The sequence below is a fragment of the Akebia trifoliata genome, chromosome 8, assembly GCF_017979445.1.
Source record: "Akebia trifoliata isolate Shusen 1 chromosome 8, ASM1797944v1, whole genome shotgun sequence".
In the NCBI taxonomy this organism is placed as follows: domain Eukaryota; kingdom Viridiplantae; phylum Streptophyta; class Magnoliopsida; order Ranunculales; family Lardizabalaceae; genus Akebia; species Akebia trifoliata.
In genome coordinates, this window is record NC_141382.1 from 48,881,915 (window position 1) to 48,903,669 (window position 21,755).

The 21,755-nt window shown below is 35.1% G+C and overlaps 2 protein-coding genes across 2 annotated transcripts; one reads left to right on the plus strand and one right to left on the minus strand.

Annotated features, from left to right (window-relative positions):
- Positions 1–1,088: 1,088 nt before the first annotated feature.
- On the plus strand, positions 1,089–9,687 carry LOC147397439 (amino acid transporter AVT1A-like). The gene is made up of 12 exons (XM_086449122.1): positions 1,089–1,328; positions 4,018–4,295; positions 4,614–4,828; positions 5,469–5,492; positions 5,601–5,781; positions 5,907–6,126; positions 6,203–6,338; positions 6,452–6,471; positions 6,577–6,722; positions 7,181–7,224; positions 7,825–7,887; positions 9,179–9,687. The coding sequence occupies exons 1-12, from the start codon at positions 1,168–1,170 to the stop codon at positions 9,269–9,271; spliced, it is 1,581 nt and encodes a 526-aa protein (XP_086305248.1). The 5' UTR covers positions 1,089–1,167; the 3' UTR covers positions 9,272–9,687.
- Positions 9,688–16,949: 7,262 nt separating this feature from the next.
- On the minus strand, positions 16,950–21,441 carry LOC147397440 (protein SUPPRESSOR OF MAX2 1-like). Its single transcript, XM_086449123.1, has 3 exons — positions 19,595–21,441; positions 18,922–19,201; positions 16,950–18,810 (listed from the first exon to the last, which is right to left on the minus strand). Exons 1-3 carry the CDS (start codon positions 20,791–20,793, stop codon positions 17,203–17,205), a joined length of 3,087 nt encoding a protein of 1,028 aa, XP_086305249.1. The 5' UTR covers positions 20,794–21,441; the 3' UTR covers positions 16,950–17,202.
- Positions 21,442–21,755: the final 314 nt, after the last annotated feature.

Below are 21,755 nucleotides of genomic sequence, written 5' to 3' on the forward strand. Positions count from 1 at the left end.
AATGGAATCTTTTTTATTTTATTTTATTTATAAGTAGCAATATAGTCATATGAACTAATGGAATCTTTCTTCATGTGTGTAAAGCCAAAGTTTTAAAAAAAAAAAGACGTTTGAGAAAGTGCCACGTGTAATGCAGAATGTGGATATTGAGTTGGGTAGTTATACAAATCTGAAGTATAGAATGTGAACTCTTCTAAGGGACGTTTGAATCCCTCCAAATACTTGTACCAGATTTTGTTGTTTATCCCTCATTTGTGTCCTCTCCTCTCCTATCTAAATCAAGAATGAAGTAGTTTGTCTTTCCATTCTAGCTCCTTATTTATAGAATTGTGATAATTTGACTATCAGAGACAAACTCAATCGATTATCTGACGTGATAAGTTTGAAATTGTAAAATTGTGCTTTCGATATACATAACTACACTTCCCATAAAAAAAATATATCCTGAAAGAATTGTGTATATCGAAAAATACAAATTTACAATTCTCAAACTTGTTACTTGAGGTAGTTATTTGAATTTGTCATGTGGTATAGTCAAATTATCGTGACTCTTATTTATATTTAGAATCACGTGATTTTAGGATTGACTACCTACATGACAAACTCAATTGATTATCTAACGTGATAAATTCGAAATTGTAGATCTATTCTCTTCGATATACACAATTAAATTTCCCTTAAAAAAAATGTATACCTAGGGAATCATATATATCGATAAGCACAAATCTACAATTCCCAAACTTATCACCTAAGTGTCAAATAGTTGATTGAGTTAGCAATGTGGGGTAGGCAGATTATCATGACTCCTATTTATATTCGGAATCACATGATTTTAAGGTTGACTACTCACGTGGTAAACTCAATCAACTATTATGACGTTACGGGTTTGGGAATCGTAGATCTGCGCTCTTCTGGCATACATGCACTTCCTCATAAATATACTGTATCTCGAGGGAACCGAGTATCCCGAGGAGCGCAGATCTATACTTCCGAAGTTATCACTTGAGGTAGTCGATTGAGTATGCCACGTGTAGTCGATTGATTATGCCACGTGGGTAGTCGGATTATCACGACTCAAATAAATATCAAATCTTTTTCGCTCTTATTCTCTGGATAGATCCATAGGTTCTTTGTTATTGGCTAGTTTTCTTACCCGAGGGAACGATAATGGCGGAAAAGGATTTAGAGTTTTTAATGGAGGATGTCGAGAACGAAGGAGAGATAGAAGAGAACAAACTTCTTATGAGTAGCAGCAGCAGTAGCGATGAAGAGGCTGGGGAAGGGAGTTCCTCTCCTTTCTCGTCTCGGCAGTGGCCGCGGAGTTACAAGTAAGTTCGATTTCTTTTCTTTCATGGTGTCCGAGCACTCGAGCTTTAATTTTTTAGTGATTTTTGCGAAGCCAAACCAAATTAATCAGAGTCGTGCTGGGGTGACACAACCGGAGACACAAAGGTGACAAAATTATGTGGTGTTGCGCACATTACCGTAGATGCTTTTCCGCGAGATACGAGTAAAAAGCATCTACGGTTATGTGCGCGCTACCACATCATTTTTGTCATCTTTGTGTCTCCGTTTGTGTCATTCCAGCATTTTCCAATTAATCATGTTTTAAGGATTTAGCGTCTTTTGAAGTTCGTTTCTTCGTTCTAAAGAGTCTAATGGTCTGTTTGTATTGGTTTTTTTGTACCAGAGAAGTTTTTTTTTTTTTTTTTTTGCGTGAAAGAGCTTGAAATGGTCTCCTTTTTGGTCGAAAAAAATGCCAATCCAAACAGTCCATTACAATGCTAAAAAGTTTTTTTTTTGGGGTGTGTGTGTGTGTGTGAGTGAGTCTAATGGTCTGTTTGTATTGGTTTTTTTGTACCAAAGAAGATTTTTTATTTATTTTTTAAATTTGTCTCCTTTTTGGTCGAAACAATGCCAATCCAAACAGTCCATTAAACTGATAAAAGTTTTGTGTGTGGGTGTGTCTAATGGTCTGTTTGTATTAGTTTTTTGATACCAGGGAAGAAAAAGATGTTTTTTCCGCATGGAAGAGCTTTAAATGTGTCTCCTTTTTGGTTGAAAAACATGCCAATCCAAACAGTCCATTAAACTGATACAAAGTTTTTGTGTAGCCCTCAGTTAAGTGTGTGTGTGTGTGTGAATTGGTATCTTGTGATAAGTTCTGGTGAAATACTTTAGTTGTGTAGCCCTCAGTTAAGTTTTATAAGCTGACTTTGTTCAAGGGATTGGGTCTGTGGAGATTTTCTTTCTTCAAGAGTTGAGTGTGCGTGTTGTGTTGTGGAGTCTCTTTATTTTCTGGGTTCATTGATTATCAAACAGAGAATGAAGCAAAGGAAAGAGAGTATGGTAGGATCCCAAAGAGATATGAGCTTAATTTTCTGCCAGTGTAGTCAAGGCTAGCACCTCAAGGTGGGGCGGACCAAAGTTGCCTTAATACATGTGAGGCAAGGAAATTAAAGACTAGTGCACCCCACTAAAAATGAATTAATTTAATTAATTAAGACACTAATTTCAGATTGGCTTGTATATTTTTTACATACAAAATAAAGTGTATTGAAAGTTCAATTTTTTACCATTAAAAATACTGAATTTTATATTTGGTGATTACTCAACCTAAGCCTGTTAGGACTTAGTTGACTTAGGCCCCATAAGGGTATCGGGCTAGTCTAAGGTTGAGCCTGCCTTTTTAGGGTTTGGTTAGTGCTCAACCAAGCCTGACCAGAACCCACCTATTGATAGCCATAGTTGTTGTTCCGCCATAGTAGCAACAACACATGTTGTTGGCCTACTTTTATTTCGATTTTTTTTACTTTTACTTTTTTTTTCTTCCCTACTTTTTTTTCTCCTAATTCTTCTTCAATTTTTCTCTTACCATTGATCGTTTTTCTTCTTGAAGTGTTGAATACTTTAACTTGTTTGTAAAAACTCACATTTCTACATGTTATGAGTGTAAAATATCTAGAACCCACCTTTTACTATTTAATTTTTATAATTTTATTGTGCCTTACTTTACTCAGGTGTGCGCCTCAGGCACTAATAGGCCTTTGCGCCTTTTGCCCTTCACTACACTACTTTCCGCACCACTAACACCTTGGTATTTTTTGTATATTGGTTGTGCTTGTATCATAGTAGTGCTTTTGCAGCCTTATTTAATACCCGTTTAGATCGGGATATTCTTTATTGTCTATGTAACATGGAATGCGTATTGGTGTCGGAGCTATTGACCCATGCAAGCCCAATATGCTGGCACGGTCGTTGAATGCCTAACAATAACGGCAGAAAATATTTGAATAAATTGATATTTTGTTTTGGAAGGAAGCACCTTAGGACCCTTGTAAGTGCTTATTATGTGTTCTTAAATGAAAAATTCTATCTTTTTCTTGAAGTTGAGAAGACATTGCTTAAATGATGTATTTTTTTTACATATTAAATATGAACTTCATTAACTCATTGAATAGATGAAAAACCTGGACCGATATTAAAATTCAGGGGAGTGTTGAATCCTAGATGTACTGCTATTGTCTGGGTCAATAAAATTGAAATTCAAGGGACTGTTGAAGACTCTAGTGTAACATTTTCTTTATCAACAGCAATCCATTTTATTAATGATGTGAGTTTAATCTTAGAATTGAATCTGTATTTCTATTCCCATTACGTCATTTACAGAATAAAACTCGTTGTGGTGATAGCTTAAATAAAGAAACAAATAAAACTTTTGAGTTCAATTGGGACTCTCACTCTATCCAAAGGAACCTTTTAATTTTACATTCGCGCTCTGTTTTTTTTTAGGCATCATCAATATCTAAGCAAGTCAGTTTCATATCCAATGAGCCTTTTTTACGATGATCTACGTTAGGATGGGTGCTGTGGTTCTTATATTTTCTGCTTTTGTTTAAAGAATTCCCTCAGAGCAACACTCAATTTTCTGCATTCAACGTTGCAGGCTCTCTCTTGGTTTAGGTTCTTATATGAGAATTAATTGATTACTAAACATTTACTTCTTTCATCTGGCAGGGAAACAACTGACCCTTTCACAATCACTGCATCGCCAAACTTCGGAGTCCTTCGTCATGCATCTAATCTTAGGTACTCAGGTCTCGACCTCTGTACTAAAAGTAGTCAGGACATGGATGGAGAGACTCCTTTACTGTCTGACTACGGAAGTATAAGCGAGAAACAATACTCTGACACAGGCTTGGGAACCCTATCAGAGAAGTCTTCCTTTAAAAAGCAATTTACTGGAGAAGGACACATTGGTCATGGATGTAGCTTTACTCAGACTGTTTTCAATGGTAAACTACATTGATTTTAATGTGTCACAATCAATCTTTATTCAAGTTCTCATATCCTCCATGTTTTCCTATTAATCTGCTTTTTAAAAACTGTCGTAGTTTCTTGTCAGAAAATCATTAAAAACAAAGAAAGAAAAAACTTTAAAATCTCTTGGGAAATTCCTTTTGCGAAAAATACCCAAGACAAGATTTATACTTCTTCGCAAGCCCTTTTGGTTCTCATATTCTAAGTGACTTAGTGCTACTTGATTTCCTTCATATAATTTTGATTTTCATCCTTTGAATTTGTTTTTTAGACATTTTGGGGTTTTGGAACAGGGGTAAATGTCTTGGCTGGTGTTGGGCTTCTGTCAACACCCTATACAGTGAAAGAGGCTGGGTGGGCAAGTATAGCGCTGTTAGTGATTTTTGCTGTTGTTTGTTTTTATACGGGCGTTCTCATGAAACACTGTTTTGAGAGCAAAGAAGGCATCATGAGTTACCCTGATATTGGTGAAGCTGCCTTTGGGAAATATGGACGTCTTTTCATATCTGTGAGTTAATACTGTGAATATTGTAGCTTGCTTAGCAGGTGCCAGCTAGCTTAGTTGGTAAATTCTATGAGTGATGATATAATAGACCTGGGTTTGATTCCCGCCAGTACAGAGTTACTGAATTCATTAAAGGTTTACTGATCTAAAAAAAAAAACATTGGCCAATAACCTGCTGGGTCTGGTCATGGTGATCACTAACACACCGAAAAGGTTTAAAATGTCCTGAAAATGATTATATTTCAGTCCCTTAAGTGTAGGAAACTTATCATGCAAGTATGGAACTCCATTGTAAATTTTTAGATAAATATTGCCATTACTTTGGTGTGTCTCCTAGATTGATATTTGATATTGAGACCATGTGATGTCGATTCGCTTTTACTTTTCTACCTAGCATGGCAAAGGTTGCTATAATATATTATTGTACCTTCTCTTTGGTTTACCTTAGAGCTATAGTTGAGTGAAACCCTGCAGTTTCTCTATTGCATTCCTAATTCCACTTCTTTGCTTGCTAATTGCAAAGAGCACAACTATCTTGAAATAAAAATAGAGGTGCTACATCTAAAGCTTTACTCATTCCATTTCGTTATTAATTATGTCTAAAGCTTTTCTGATGCCATGTCACTCCTGAATCTTTTTGCAGATCGTTCTGTACACAGAGTTATATGTAAGTGGAGCACATTTTGTGATTTTAGTACTACCTTGAAGGCTTGAACCACCTGCTTTTATGAACCCTCTATCAAATTTATCAGATCTCTTTATTCCATGAATGCAGTCATACTGTGTGGAATTTATTATCTTGGAAGGTGATAATCTCACAAGGCTGTTCCCTGGAGCATCTTTGGATTGGACTGGGTTTCATATGGACTCTTTGCACTTCTTTGGGATTTTAACTGCTCTGATTGTTCTTCCAACTGTTTTATTGAGGGATCTCCGTGTGATTTCTTACCTTTCAGGTGTAGCATTGTGTTTCAAGTGCTTCTGCTTTTTCAGTATGGTCCATTTTCCCCATATTCTAATCCAATTTGGCAATTTAACAAAAAAAAAATTTCATTTTGGTTTGGCCTTATTTGTTTTGCAGCTGGTGGTGTGCTTGCAACAATTTTGATATTCTTTTCAGTTCTTTTCATTGGTACGTTTGATGGGATTGGGTTCCATCAGACTAGTTCAGTGGTGAACTGGAGTGGTATACCATTTTCTATTGGGGTCTATGGGTTCTGTTATTCTGGGCACTCAGTGTTTCCAAATATTTACCAGTCCATGTCTGATCGAACACAATTTAACAAGGCATTAATATTAAGGTATGAGTGACAACTTTCTGTCTTGCTGCACCAATTTTTTGTTTCTTATAAGGCCTAATTTTTTCTTGCCATGCAGCTTTTTTTTGTGCACTCTAATATATGGGGCTGTTGCAACCATGGGATATCTCATGTTTGGTCAGGGTACACTGTCCCAGATTACTCTGAATATGCCTAAGCATTCAATTGCTTCCAAAGTTGCTATATGGACAACTGTAAGTATGGGATTCTGGATTTTTTTTTTTTATGCTCACCCTAATGATGTTTTTCATCTTTTTGGCACCTATCGAGCGGTTTTCAAATTTTTTTCTTGTTGTCTTGTTTGCAGGTTATCAATCCTTTCACCAAATATCCTTTTGGCTATTAGAACTCCCAACTTATTGGAAATTAATGATGTTATTTGGATCATTTCTTTTCTTTTTCATTCTACTTTGCATCCTTAATATCCACCACATATGCGTTATTGATGAATCCATTGGCCAGGAGTTTGGAGGAGCTTCTGCCTATGCGAGCCTCTAATAGTTTCTTGTGCTTTATTCTTCTAAGAACAGGACTTGTCATTTCAACCGTATGCGTTGCTTTTCTTCTGCCCTTTTTTGGTAGGTTTTGGAATTGAACTTCAGGAGAAAGATCTAAGTTCTAGTCTAAGATAGAATGTGTGAAGTAATTTGGAAAATCAATTTCATGGTCACCATTCTGTATCTTTATTGGGTTGGCTATTGTCATGTTGTTCCCCCCACCCCCCCACCATAATTTTTCGTTCCGATGATCTTTAATTTATTTTGGATTATTCAATTAATGGTAAATTTGATTACACAGTTGATTTGAGGATGCTATACCATGCAAACTGGTCTAAAAAACTATTAATATTCAAATGTAAACGAGCCTATCTTCTTTTCTCACTGGTAACAGTTCTAATTACATTAAATAACTGTCCCATGTATACTGATACAATCGCTTGCTTTGTTATTTCGATGTGTTAACTTTTATCTTTAGCATTCTGTTTCATCACTTCCCCCATTAGTAAACTCAGTATTTCATGTTATTGCAATTTCAGGTCTTGTGATGGCCTTAATTGGTTCTCTCTTCAGTATCCTTGTGGTAAGCACACTTCTCTGTTCCATTTAATGCTCGGTACATGGTGTCTTTGGATGCCACGTCTGTACATATATGCTACATGTAGGGAAATGGGACCCAATATTTTTCTATGTTTTGCATCTATTGTCATGGATGTGCATGTCAACATGTCCATATACACAGCCTCACATATGTAGCATTGTCACATTTTATCTAATGTTTCATATAGAAAATGATTTCTAAAAGAAGATACATGTTTTCAATCCTCCATGCACTACTAGTATACTACTTTATTAAGGTATTGGATAGCTCCATGTTATATGAGACAGTTTTTCTTTTAATTTTCATATGGTTCTCTTGCCTATCAAAATAATTGCAGATTAATCATGACTTTTTCAAAAAGACAATGTTTTTTTTCACTATGCTTCTCGAACGAATTGTTTCAGATGTCTCATATCTGTCACTTGTACTCAACCTATTTTCATATGATCAATTATTTTATTTATTTGTTCATTTTAGTTCCTTCTATTTCCTAGTTTTATAATATTGTAGTTAGGTTTGTTTTGTTGCTCCACTATTTTTCTAGTAGAAACTGATAAATTGATGAATGTGGTTCTTGTTCAGGCAATTATAATGCCAGCTCTCTGCTTCTTGAAGATAGTGAGAAAGAAGGCAACACTGGTGCAGGTAAATCTTTCAAACCATCATCATTGTCAAAGCCTTATCCCATTTCTTGGTTGGCTGAGTGAGTGCTGTTCCTTGCAATGAGATATTTGAATTAATGCTAGAAGATGAAAGTTTTTATACCGGTTCCTCTGTCCGGGCTTGGGACTGACAATGCAAGCCTAATGCTCATGCTGGCAAAGTTGTTTTTTGCTGAGAAAATGATAAACATGGAAAAAAAAAGAATGGAACTTTATTCAAGTCATGATCAGATGACTGTAGGCTGTAACTTGGGTGGGCCAAACCCGAACCGTTGGGTTGAACCCAACTTTGGTCAGGTCTGGGCATATTTAGCTTGGGTTCAGTCTCAGGTTTGGGCCAAAAAATCACCGACTTAAATCAGGTTGGGTTTTGACCATAGGCACTGGGCAACCCGATATGCCCAAACCCGAACTTAATATGGTTATAATTTCAAAAAAAAAAAAAAAAATCTTTTATCTTTGTTTCTTTTGCATTCATAGTTCAGATTTCAGTATGGACACTTTTGTTTGTCTATATATCAAAACTAATATATGATTGTTTTCATTAAGAGCCCATTTGGATACACTTAAAAGACTAACTTTTTTTACTTTTGAAAGCTGAAAAGCTTTTTTGAATTATATTTGAAAAGTAAAAAAATCTCAACTTTTTAAAAACCATAAGAAAACTACTTTCTTCCTTAGTTACTTTCTACTGTGTACACAATCAATTGCTATATTATTACAACTTTGTTTATCTAACACTATATTGCCATACAATGATTATATTACAACTTCAGATTATACATATTCAAATGTCTGTTTTATCAGAAATTTCAATTAATTAGAAATTGTGATTAGCAGTAAATAGAGGTGGTTATTTTAGTTAATCATCGTCTTCTTTTTTAAATCTGCTTATAATATTATGTATGCAAACTTGGAAACACATTTTTAGGACAAATTTTATGTATTTCTACATCCCACTTATCTTTATATATAAGTTCTTTTCATTGCTAAATAATCTAGTATTAATAAGGAATGAACTAACCCGACCAGCCCACTCGAGTTGCAACCTTAGATACCTGTCAATGTGAAACTTCTGGTTGCTTAAATGAAATTTGAGCACTTCATTGCAGGATCTAGAGTGCTGAACCACCAAAACAAAGACCAGTCTAATTGACATGCTGAAATGAGACATATATGAATAATACAAACTTTCTAACTGTGCATGAACCTACGACTCGTTCCTCTCTCATTTACTCAGTCATTCACATTAATTATTGCTTTCTCATGTTCAGGTTATTCTTAGCGTCGTAATTATTATATTGGGCGTTGTCAGTGCGATTTTTGGGACATACTCATCCTTGTCGCAGCTTGTTAACAGTTATTGAGTCTTGGATGATTCGAAAAATATTCAGTATTGCTGATTGGTAGGTTTTTTTTTTCCTCTCACATTATATGGGAAACTGTTTTTATGAATTAAGCCTGCATTAATTGGTTCATTTACAGCAGAATCCATAAAAATATGACCTCTTTTGGGATGTTGCAGCTGAATCTTACTAATTTGCACTAGTGTCAATTAGCTTATTACTTGAGCCAGGTCAGATTTTTTTGCCATGGCTGTGGATTTTTCGGGTTACCATTTCTTCCCATCTTCAACCAAATGTATAGAAAAAGTCCACTTATAGTTTTATTATCAATAATGTATACTGTTGTTACTCATTTCAGCTTTAGAGCTATCCCAAAGAATTTGATCATGGTGTACAGTTCCCATTTGTCCTAAATTCCAATTTTTTTTTTTAATTTTTCAATAATTAATATTTAGTCTACAAATCTTGAATTCACAAACATGTGGAAAAGGGTTGATCAAGAACCATTTGAATGAAAATCACATCCCTCGTAGAGTCGATGACATGGGGGGATTTTGTTCAGGTATAAACTTTATTAAGGTTCCTGGGGATTCAAGTCCTTGGATCATGCAACAACAAACGTTTGGAGTTTATTAATATCGATGTTCTCATAAATTAAAAAGATAAAGAGTGTTTTACCAATTTGATCAGTTGAGTAGTCTCCAAAATTATGTTGGGTTTGATTTAAAAAGGTGAATATCCTATAAACAAATTCATAAATGAACTAAAAAATAATAATAATAATAAAAAAGATATAAGAATTGTTTCTTCCAATTTTGAAATCTATTTTTGGTGTTTCATAACCATAAATCAAACAGGTTATCAAAAGAAGATTTTAATTTTAGATTCTAAAATCATTTTTTAATATTAAGTGTTCCCCTACGAGATTATGGGATTTAGAAATCAATTTTTATAATTTGATTGATAATTCAAAATCAGAATATAACAATCCAAATCAAGTGACTCCTTTGCTGGGGTGAAGATTATTTTCTATGATAAATTATCTGTTTTTATTTTTTTTTTTAATTATTTCAAAAATAAAGTAATTTATTGAATGATATTTGGCAATTTAATGGGATTAAGTTTCAACAAGTTGAGAAACTTAATCTTGGGTCCGTCCTTGTCTGTTTGATTTTGGGTAGTCTCTAGACTTTAAAAGATAATAATTATTTGGGGTCGGTCATAATGTAAACAAGTTTTTAGCACCATTTCAAATGTGTCCGAAAAAGAAGAGTAAAGCAAGTGAGCTGTGTCCAAAAGTGAACCAATCCCTTAAACTGCTATCAAAAACACCATCAGATTTCAATCCCATCTACAACGATGTGGGGATGTGGGGATAGATAAATAATAATAATTGAGACATATGTTGGAGATTTAAAAAAAAAAAGATAATATTAATAAAATAAGCCAATGATTTTTGGACTCGAAAAAAATTAGGGCACATTTTAAAGTTCATTAAATACACTTGAAAATTTGAATTTTGTATAAAAACACAAATGATTTTCTGACTAAAATTTTTTCACTTAGTCCACACTCGACTGATGCGGCAAGGGCATAGGATCGTTGATCATTTTCCTTGTGTATCCTGAAGAAAAAGATCTTTGGTAATGTACTGTTGCCACATCAGCCAAGTAAAAATTGAGTGAAAATTTTCGTGTCAGAAAAAATCACGACTCATAAAAAATGTCCTCAATTTTTTTAATACCAAAATACCTTAAGATACTTATTCCTAAAGTGTATTTAGTTAACATGTGCCCTAACGTTAAGAAGACCCCAGTTTGAATCTAATAAAATGTGAAAAATACCTTCACGAAGGGATAAGGTATGAAAGAGAGAGTAGTGAGAGACAAGTGGCATAGGAGGAGGGTCCCATATAATAAAAGAGATGCTGAGAATACATCCAAAAGGAGGCCTTTACACGCATCGCAATAAAGAAGAAATTAATTAAGGGGAGAGAAATACTGCGGGCGTGAGCCTACGATTTGAAGAAAATGATTGTGTAAGGGAAGCAAAGACAGGTAGTTGGGTTTTGTTTTCATTCCGAAAAAAAAAGTCCATTTGACTGGAAATTATATGTGATCCTTTTAATAATATATATATATATAGATTAAAATATTTGTGTTTATTTTAAAATTTGAAAAACTAACAAATTATTTTATCACGCTTACACTATTATTTTATTATAAGATATCAATGATTAAATTAAATAAATTAAGATATGAGATAACTTTTCCATGTTTTCATCATAAAATAAATTCCTTTTGTTAGATATGATCTTTATGCAAAAGTGAGAAAGAACAACAAGAATATCAAATCAAATATATCCCTTCTAAACTCCTTTATTTACGTACTAACTCGTTGTTTGATTTGTATTGTATTACTAAATTTAGAGAAAGATTTCTTGTACCTAAATCATAAATCGAATCTTCAGATGATCAATAATTGAGGATTTGTAAGAAACCTACCAATGGTGTGGACGGAAGAAGATTCAGGGAGAATCAATTAAACGAGTTCTATTTTTTTAATTTTATTTTGTCTAAATCCATGCCTTCTATTAATGAAAGTTTAGGGAGAGTAAAATTTTAAAATTCAACTTAAGGTGTTATAAATAATAATAATAAAAAATCAGTATGAACCTTGAGGGGGTGGTTCAATGGTAATTTCTGATCGAATAAACAATAAGAGTTCGTAGGTTGTGAGTTTGATACTCAGTATGTGAGGGCGCACCCTCACTTACTCGGTATGACTGATCCAGGGATCCAACTCTCCTAGTTGGACGTCATAAATATAAAAAGTTAAAAAATTAGTATCATACACACAATTCTTCCAATTGTGTAATAAGATGATGTGGAGTGAATATAAAATAGAAATTTTACATTTTAATGTATTAAGAAAATGTTAGTAAAGAACGCCGTATGTAGAGAGCACTTCCGTAAGACCAAACACACTGGATCACACCCTCTAATAAAGATGAAAAGGTCATGACTCATGAGTGCGTGTGGTGGGATTGAAGTAAAAAAGCGCCACCGGCTTTTCTGTCTGCATTTGGAGTTCAATAAATGAGGACTTTTCCAGATATTAGGCGTAGGGGGAAGAACTTTCTCCATCCTTCTTCAAATTACTAAACTATCCCTATAACTTTTGTTTTATAAGACTAATGATTTTCTTTTCTGACGCTCCTATCACAGGTCACAGAGATCGTTTGCCTCGGGATATGTATAATCATAAATCTTTTCTTTCACATCTCAAGACAAATGATTAGGGAGCGTGTGTCAAAGAAAGAAAGGGTGTTATATTATCACGACTTTTTATAATTATTAAAATAATTTAAAAAACTTAAAGATTGACCTCGTTTCACACTTTTCGAACGTTAAAGTATCTATTATTCAATGCACACCTCCACATCAGAAAAGTGTAAAATGAGGTCATTCAACACGACTCGACTAGTCGACTTTTCATTGTGATGTTGATAAATACATGTGCTCTCAAATTCACATGATGTGGAGCCACACTTCTTCTCTCTCTCTCTTTTTTTTCTTTTTTGTTTTCTATTTCCAATAAGATCAAGATGCTCTTCCCTATCAATCATCATCTAAATTTTATTTCAAATAGATCATTGCTATAGAGATTTGGAATGATACTCGAAGCAATATTGTGTGCAAAGAAGCATTGATCTTTAAGCGTATAACACTCATATTTTGAGAAATAGCATCTACATATTTTTGTACACTCAAGTACACTTAACATTATTTCAAGTCACTTGAGCATTTTTCTTCCAAAACTTAATGTCAATAATATAAACACATTTTCACCATTAACTCTATATGGAGTGAAAAGATTTGACAAAATCTATATATCAAAATCTTGAGATTGGCTTAATAGTAAAACTAGCGACATGGATTTGTTCTATTTAATAATATGTTCAAAATTAGATATCCTCCTGACTTACTTTATTACACATTGAAAAAATTGTATAGTGTCGTAAGGATTAATCCTAAGGTGTGAGGATACCATCATTTTAAATAAATAAATAAAAATCAATACATTTAAAAATGTAGCACAGAATATGATATTATAATAAGAAACAGTACATCACTATCTCGTACACCCACTTGTAAAATTACTGTTTTGGGTTTAGACTTTAATGATAATGATGTTAGATATTTCGTCCCGCCCACATGAGGCACACATTTGTGAGTTTTGAAGATGACAAGTTAAGACCCAAATTTTCAATAAATGTTATCAAGAAACTGCAACTTAAAATCTTGGGATGGGGGAAAGGGGGATGTATTGGAGAGATAGTAAATGAGATCACATGTATGGTAGGAATGAATGGGCCATGGTTTCATTAATATGGCCCACATTCATGGCATATGCTTGTCCAATTCATGAAAAATACACTTGTTATTTATAGAATTCATTTATTAATAAGTATAGGGCCCATGGTTATAAATCTGGTCCGAGACCGTTCGAGTCATCTGGGTATCATTCCATAATATACACAACGTCTCAACTTTTCACACTATCTCGCAAGATAAACAAGATGACTCAAACGATATTTTGAAAATTTGTGCCAAGTCAAACAAGGATTTTGTAGATTTTAATTTTTTTTATTTAAAGAATTTAAATATTTAATATTTAATATGTATAAATAAAACATGATTTTCTGACTAAACATCTTGTAATCTCCCTTGTTTTGTTAAAAAATTATAATTATTTTCATTTAAATATATAAATAAATTTTTATAAATCGAATTAAATGATTTATCTCATCCAAGACAACTCAGCCTCGTCCATGGACTTCTCAACATAAAAAAGGATTTACAAAAATTGGATTGTCCATGATTTTTCAACTTGTAAACTGAGATTAGAAATTTTGAAACGGGCATTTTGATCTGTGAAGAATGGTCGGTCTACTAATATAATTCAACGAATTTAACCTCTCTCCAAGGGTGTAGACCATTGATACCATCCATTAATTAATTTTGCTAGGTTAGAAGTAGTAAGATTAAAAAAGGGTATCTTAGTCTTTTTATCAAAATCATAAACTGCCATCGTTAACTGATAACTAACATTTGAACCATTTTAAAGAAAAAAACAAGCTGTTTAGTGAATCCAATCCAATCGCTTACAGGTTTGAACTTTTGTTACGTTATTATAGTTAAAGATTTGTTCTTTCTATCCTTTTTTATATTTGGATGTTAGGTTAAATTGATTGAGAACAAAGGAAGAAAGTGAGAGATAAAGATTGTGATGGATTAACTACTCCCAACTTATCCCACAAATATATTTTATTAAATTTAAATAATATTTAACCACAATCTTTGCCTCTATAACTGAGTCATTTTCTACGGACGGAAACCAAATTAAACAATTACAATATTTTTGTTCAACACTTGACTATTAACAAAAGGCCATAAAAACATGAGAGCCTCGTGGATACCATGCAAATGGAGGTCAAACAAACATAACTCCCCTACTCCAAGGGCTGACAATGGAATGGGTTTGGATCGGATCAGGGTTGATGTGAGATCAATCGGATTAAGAATTTGATCATCATGAATTCATCTCATATTTATGAATAATGATGAATGCACGTGGTCTTAATATGCGGTTGGATACACAGCTGATGTGGTAAGGGCATAGAATCTCACATATATTTTTTGTGTATCCCGATGAAAAAGAATTATGATTTTGTGCTCTTGCCATGTCAGCCGTGTACCCAACTGTGTTCATTCATCACAATTTCATATTTATTAGATAATTGGATCGGATCAAATTCTTATCAAATCACAATAATTTTTGTCGAGTCTAGATCAAACCTGATTTCACGTAAATAGTACAATTTACATATTGTCTCACATATAATCATCTGCGACATAATTGATTCAAAGCTGATCCATTATCCCAACCCAGATATTTAATGTGGACCCTAAGTTATTGGATAAAAGCTTATCAAAGCGGATCATGACCGTATAAGATTCCACTAATAATAAAATGGTGGGTCAAAGTCTATTTCATGTCTGCTCTAAAATATTATTAAAGAAAGGACATGTTTGTGAGACATTAATTGATAGTTAGATCTGTAACCGTTTACTAAAAGAAAGTAGTTTTCTTGATGGTTTGTTCAACTATTGGTGGGATTGCAAATTTTTTTTTTTTTTTTTTTTTTGCTTTTTTCTTTTTTAAAAACAGGAAGAAGAAGCAACTGATACCAACAATACGAAAGCCATTGTTTGGCTGTCCGTTTATAGATAGAATAGACAAAGATAATCCAGTTTTGTTCTTTAAGATTCATTTCTGAGCACGTGTGACAGATAGGTGTCCTGTCCTTCACGGTTTCACAAGGAATATTCTGTGATAACAACACATAAACGGAAGCGGATGCTTTGTAGCAAACGATTTTTGTAGCATAGATCCAATGGATGAGAAAGCGAGACTTCAATCATATAATTAGATCCCACACTTAAAATATTGGGTGTTCAATAATCGTTCATTTTCGAAGACATGGATCTAGAGGAAAAAACAGATTTTTTATTTTTATTTTTAATCAGATCAAGTCATGATCACAAGAAGTTGAGATGTTAATTTTTTTTTCTAAGATATCTCTCTCTCATTTGTTGGATTTATGCTATATAGAAATCGTGTGTCACAGAGAATCTAGCTAGAAAGTCTTCACTAGATCAATACTTAATTGTTGTGGCATGGGCATAGAACCATAGATCATATTCCTCGGGATACACAATTGCGCATCCTTCCATGTTTTCTCCAAACATGAAGTCAGTGAAGGAGAGAGACCAAGAGAGGTCATAGGGGAGAAAGCAAGATAAAGAAATAGAGCTCAAGATTTGTTTTGAAGAAGAAATGATTAAGAACGAGATACTCTAGTTTAATAAACAAAAGATGATGAAAATGAATCCGAGCAAAAGAGAGAGAGCATTGAAGGATTATTCTAACGTTCAAGCAATGTTTTGATGATCAAAGTAATTAAGAAGTGACAATTTTTCTCAAATAGGCATTTGAATTCTCTTTTTATTCTTAACCTTTTAATATTTGTGCAAATACACATGTATTAGAAGGGTTTATTTTCAATTTAATATATTAATTAAAGAATTTTTAATATTTATAGTGAAAATGATATTTTTGTAATTTTGAAACTTAATCAACTTGCTTGTATAGGGTCATGGGAATGCAATTTTCTTTATTTTTTTTTCAAAGAGTCACCATCCAAAACGTTGTTGATTCTTATAAAGAGTCGCAACTTTCTTTATATTTTTTCAAAGAGTCACCTTTATTAAAAAATAACTTTTTTCAAAATGACCTTTGAATATATTAAGTTTAAATGTAAAAGTGTGGACATTTATGAAATCCATCCCCCTTCTCTCACTACAATAGTAAAGAAAATAATATATTTTACTTGAAAAAGAATATTAGAACATAAGAATTAAGATATGAAGATAATTTGATTTATTCTTATTTGATATATTAAATTTAATTTCATTAATTAATTATTAAGTATTTGATGATATTTTTGGCAGGAAAAATATTTTTGAATGCATTTTTGTAAGTAATTTTTTTTTTTTTTTTGATTGAGGTGTATTTAATGCATGTTAACTTATATTAAAAAGTTGGTGTGGTAATAGAAATTCCAAATAAAAGCTTTCACAATGAAAGAGATGCTTCATCTTATAATCTTATTAACATGGTCCACGAAATTTAATAAAATAATAATTGTAACAAAAAATATCAAAAACAGGAAAAAAAAAAAAAAAAAAAGACGGACATATCCTCGACCGTGAAACAAACTGTTGCTCCCTCTAAACTGTCTACTAACTATAATTCTTCTTTACCAGTTCCTCCCGTACATATTTACAGATCTACCCACCAGAAATGATGAAATTCCAATTCTACCCCTACCGTTCACATCCGTCAACAACCACCGTTATCTTACTTGGCAGCCAATCCCCACTGTTCCGTCTCTCCGAATCCGTTACTGATACAAGCCTAACAATGGTGGCGTCGTCTCCGGCTGTTGCGCAAGCTGGTAAGGCATTCTTAAGTCTATAAAAGCTTGGGACCAAAACCCTCTCTACCCATTCCTCTACTTCAGTCCTACCAAACCAAACACCACCAACAATCTGATTGAACGCTTCATTATCCACTGAGATCGATCGCCCATCGACAATTGTCGAGAATTTGGAGGAAATGGTGCTTGCAACCTTGCTCTGAAGTGGGCCAAAGTCTACAGGCTTGAACATAATAGCTTCATCGACGCAATTGATCAGCTCATGCGGTACTGGTGTCATTTGAGTTTGCTTGTTTACAAGGCCTTGTTCATGGTCATGCTCGAATGTTAAATCACTTGAGTTGCGGGACCCCTCAGCTGTATCATCTTCGTCCTCGACTGTGTAATTCAGATCAAACGACAGAGCAGGACCTGATTCTGTCCGGGACTTTGTGGGTCTGGTGGCGTCATGAAGCCAGGCCGCACGCCGTTTTCCAGTTTTTTCACTCACTTGTAGTTGTAACTGCCACCCTTTACTTGCTACATTCGCAAGCTTTTCCTCGCAAAGTGGAAGGGAATTCGACGAGCTTTTGAGATTATCTGAGAATAACCCATTTGCAGTGAGGATGAAAATAACATTTCTGAGGCTAACTTCACGACCGTGGGAGTCTGGAAGTCGGCCTCTCTCAATCGCTCGTTTGATGCTCCCTTGAACAAGCATATCCGCTTGATCGATATCCTCGAGTACCACCACTGAAGAAGGGTTCTGTTGTACTGCTGCTGCTATTCGATCCAATGTTGTTTTGCCTCGGAAATTTACATCTGATTCCTCATCACCATTGCATCGTGAGCCAAGACTGATGGTGATCGGATTAGACCTACACATTAGCTCTGAAAGTGCCATAGCCATCTTCTTCTTGCCAATTCTATCAGGACCGGTGAACAACAACCATGTGTCACCCTTCCACCCAAAACCCTGTCGTTTGCTTTTGCCTGATCTGCATAGAACGACAGTTGCGGCCACAGCTGATGCCGCCTCCTTTTGCCACCAAACCTTCTCCATCAACGCCTTAAAGAGACTCTTGAACGAATCAGGATCCAATGTGCTGGCAAACTTTTCCCCATGCGTCTCCGAGAATTTATCTTGAGGCTCCAAAGGGACGACGTTCTGCTCTATTTGGCAATTTTCAACTATCTTTGGGCGGCCAAGAACAAGGTCTGTCCTTACAGGGCTTCTAGGAGGGACGATTAAACGTTCATAAGGTGGGTTTGACACCTGATTCTTGTTCATTTCCAAGGTTCCCCCAAGGTTACTCATTAATTTTAATTTGGGTTGTAAAGCTTGGAGCCCAATTGCGTTCGAATTGTAGAGACTAGTCATTGGGAGAACGGTAGGAGTGATTCTCTCAGAGCTTAGATTATGATGGAAACTTGGGTGAAGACGCAAGCACGTATCATTCCATTTCTTTTGGAGCTCTTCGGTTTTCTGCTTCCATGTCAGTTCTTGATCCTTGGTCTGCAATACCAACAACAACAAACAATAGAATGCAGAACTTTTGATCAGAACTAATTCAATGTTCTCAATTCTCTAGTTAAAATGTTCGAAATTGAGTTTCACGTTGCAAACCTGTGACTGATCTTTGTTAGGCTTTGCAATCTGCAACCACTGTGGCAAGGGTTGCTTAGTAGCTTCTGGTTTGGCATCCGACGATTTCTCGAACTCCTTAGCTGCTACTAGTTTCGTTAGCTCTTGTTCGTAACTCCCCATACACAATGGGCAACACTTGCTTCGAGTAGGATCCATGTTTTCCATCGGGTATCTCGATAAAGAAGTTGATGTAGTTGGAAAGCCCTTCAATGGGGTGAGAGATTCAACTGAGCTGCTCAGAATCCCATTTGCCATAAGTCTGAATTTTCCAAAATAAACACAATAGAGTTTAAATGTAGAACAAGTTTTTTGGTTCAAACAAAACCTATATCAGTAAGGGAGAAGATTCAACACAACAGAAAATCAAAGATTTTTGGCTCTAGGTTTCATCAATCATTAACCACAAGAACAAAGATTAGATTTTTTTTTTTTTTTCCATTTTTGGCTTCACAGCTACATAGAAGAAGCCATCATGGAAGCTGAGAAGCTGTTAGGTGTAATTTCTATCAAGAATCCAAAATCAACCAAGTCTATCAAAGTTAAATTCGTTGTTGCATGTTAAAGAGATTCATTTCTACTAATCAAAGTAAAGCAAATATTAAAATTCAAGCTCTGTAATTAAAGAATCATGACAGGAGTATATGAAATGCACCTTGGAAACAAACCCGGGAGTGGTGCTCTCGCAGCAATTGGAACAGCTTGCAAATCCCAATCATTCTCCATTGAAGGATGATAGACCTGACACCTCAAATAAGTCTCACAAGTGGCCGTTCCAATCAACCACAACCGGCCATTTCCCTCTCCGAACCTCGCCAATAGCTTTCCCATCTCAATCACCACTCCCCGTCCTGCTTCTGAGACAATTTGCTGTGGTGTCTGGCCAGAACCCGAAACTCCAAATCCAATTAGCCATTTCAGGTCCCCTAAATTAAGAATCACACCAGACCCATTGCTACAATTAATTCGGGTTTCGATCAAGTTTCCTAACTCCTTAACCTTTATGGGGATCTGGGTTCTATCTGAACTAAATTCCTTCTCCACGGATATAACCTGAACATTTCTAAGCAGGCCTTCAAGTTCTCTTTTCTCAATCCTCTGCAATAGCTCTCTCACCACTAACTCTGGCTCAGACTCACCAACTAAAACTGGATTTCGCTTTTTACTCTTCGATAAAATATCAATAATCCTCTTCACCTCTTCGCTCCTTTGCTTCCCCGACTGATCGCAGCTCCCCTGCTGTAACCGGGGATTCAAATACAAATTTCTGTTCGAAATTTGCGACGTTGGACGAGATCCCAATCCAATAGAACCAAACGTGGGCGAAGAATTCATCGAATTGGATGAATTCGAATTCAAGCTTTGCTCAATTGTAGCCTTAACAGCTGGGCTCGAGAAACTCGCCTCACGCATCACACGACTAACACTTGGGTCATCTAAAATCGATACGATAAGTTGTTCGAGCTCGACTTTAATTGCTAAAAGTGGTTGTTGTTGTTGTTCGGGGCAACCGCGACGTTGATGAGCTTGGGCACGTTTGAGGGCAGCCATGAGAGCATTGGAGATTGGGGGTTCAATAGATGGGGAGATGTTTTGGGCCGAAGGGAGGCGATCGAGGGCGACACTGAAGCAGAGTTCGAGTGCTCGGCATTGAAGAGGGTGGGATGAATTTGGGTGAGATCGAATACAAGCTTGGCGAAGGTAACCTGAAGGGGAAGCAAGAAGGGTTGCGGCCACATGAAGAGGAGTGGTTTGGCCATGGTTTCTCCGACGAGCCTCTTCGATCGACTGGTTCAGAACGCTTGATGCCTCTAGGGTTAGGGTTTGTTGGATCGTACTCAGTCCTGTTCTCATGGTTTTAGGGGGGGAAAAAACAGTTTTTTTTTTTTTTGGATTCTTAATCTCTCTCTCAATCGATTACAATAAACCCAGATTCAAATCTCCCTAACCCACCAATTACGCTTGAAATTCTTCAAAATCCAGTAAGATCTTCTGAGACATCTCATCTAAAAAGGAAGGGAGAGAACTCAATTCCATCTCTGTGAGAGATTTTATCTTATTGGCGAGTTCTATACGAGTGGTTCATATTCTGTATGAAGAAATCAAATTAGAGCTAGAACGACGAAGTCAAGCTTTCATAGAGAATTCAATTGACCAAGTTTCTTCAACAAAGAAAGAATTGAATAGAGAGAGAGAGAGAGAGAGAGAGAGAGAGAGAGAGAGAGAGAGAAGTGTTGAACTTCACATTGAGATAACTCTTGGAGGATAAAGACCACTGTCCTTTCTCATTGAATCCAAATTATCTCCCAAATGAAACAGAAAGTTTTAAGAAAATAAAATTACAGAGATTGATTTTAATTCTAAAGAGACAAAGCGAGGTAAAAAATTAGAGGGTAGTTATGAATGGAGTTGATTTTCAGGTGAAATTGTGTGAAAAACGTTTCTGTTATTTTCGTTCAATGCGGGTAACATGGAAGAACATGAGAATGTAAGAGAGGAGATGTACGAAAAATTAGTTGGATTTAAATTTAAGAGACGGAGAGATTTTAACTTTTATTTCTGATGACGAGTGTATCATAATGCATCTGTGCCGGACGAAATTGATCCGGCTGCGATTCTATGGATTCTTGTATCGTGTGCGGCTGGACAAGGTTAGCCGGCTCAAAGATCAAATTTTTTTTCATGAGTAGTCTTGATTGTCTATTTAGGAATTTTGTGTTAGGAATTCTGAAACTCTCTATTAATTACATTTTGTCATATAATTCATTATGGATTTAAAATATGAGTCGAGATCTCCTACGATGGCTTGTTTTTAT

What these genes read in the sequence shown, in the direction of transcription:
- LOC147397439 (XM_086449122.1), top strand. Translation starts at nt 1,168, where the DNA reads ATGGCGGAAAAGGATTTAGAGTTTTTAATGGAGGATGTCGAGAACGAA. An exon ending in TGTGATTTCTTACCTTTCAG is followed by an intron (nt 5,782 to 5,906) that starts GTGTAGCATTGT and finishes TTTGTTTTGCAG; the next exon opens with CTGGTGGTGTGCTTGCAACA. An exon ending in AACAAGGCATTAATATTAAG is followed by an intron (nt 6,127 to 6,202) that starts GTATGAGTGACA and finishes CTTGCCATGCAG; the next exon opens with CTTTTTTTTGTGCACTCTAA.
- LOC147397440 (XM_086449123.1), bottom strand. Translation starts at nt 20,793, where the DNA reads ATGAGAACAGGACTGAGTACGATCCAACAAACCCTAACCCTAGAGGCA. An exon ending in CTCCCGGGTTTGTTTCCAAG is followed by an intron (nt 19,202 to 19,594) that starts GTGCATTTCATA and finishes TGGAAAATTCAG; the next exon opens with ACTTATGGCAAATGGGATTC. An exon ending in CTAACAAAGATCAGTCACAG is followed by an intron (nt 18,811 to 18,921) that starts GTTTGCAACGTG and finishes TTGGTATTGCAG; the next exon opens with ACCAAGGATCAAGAACTGAC.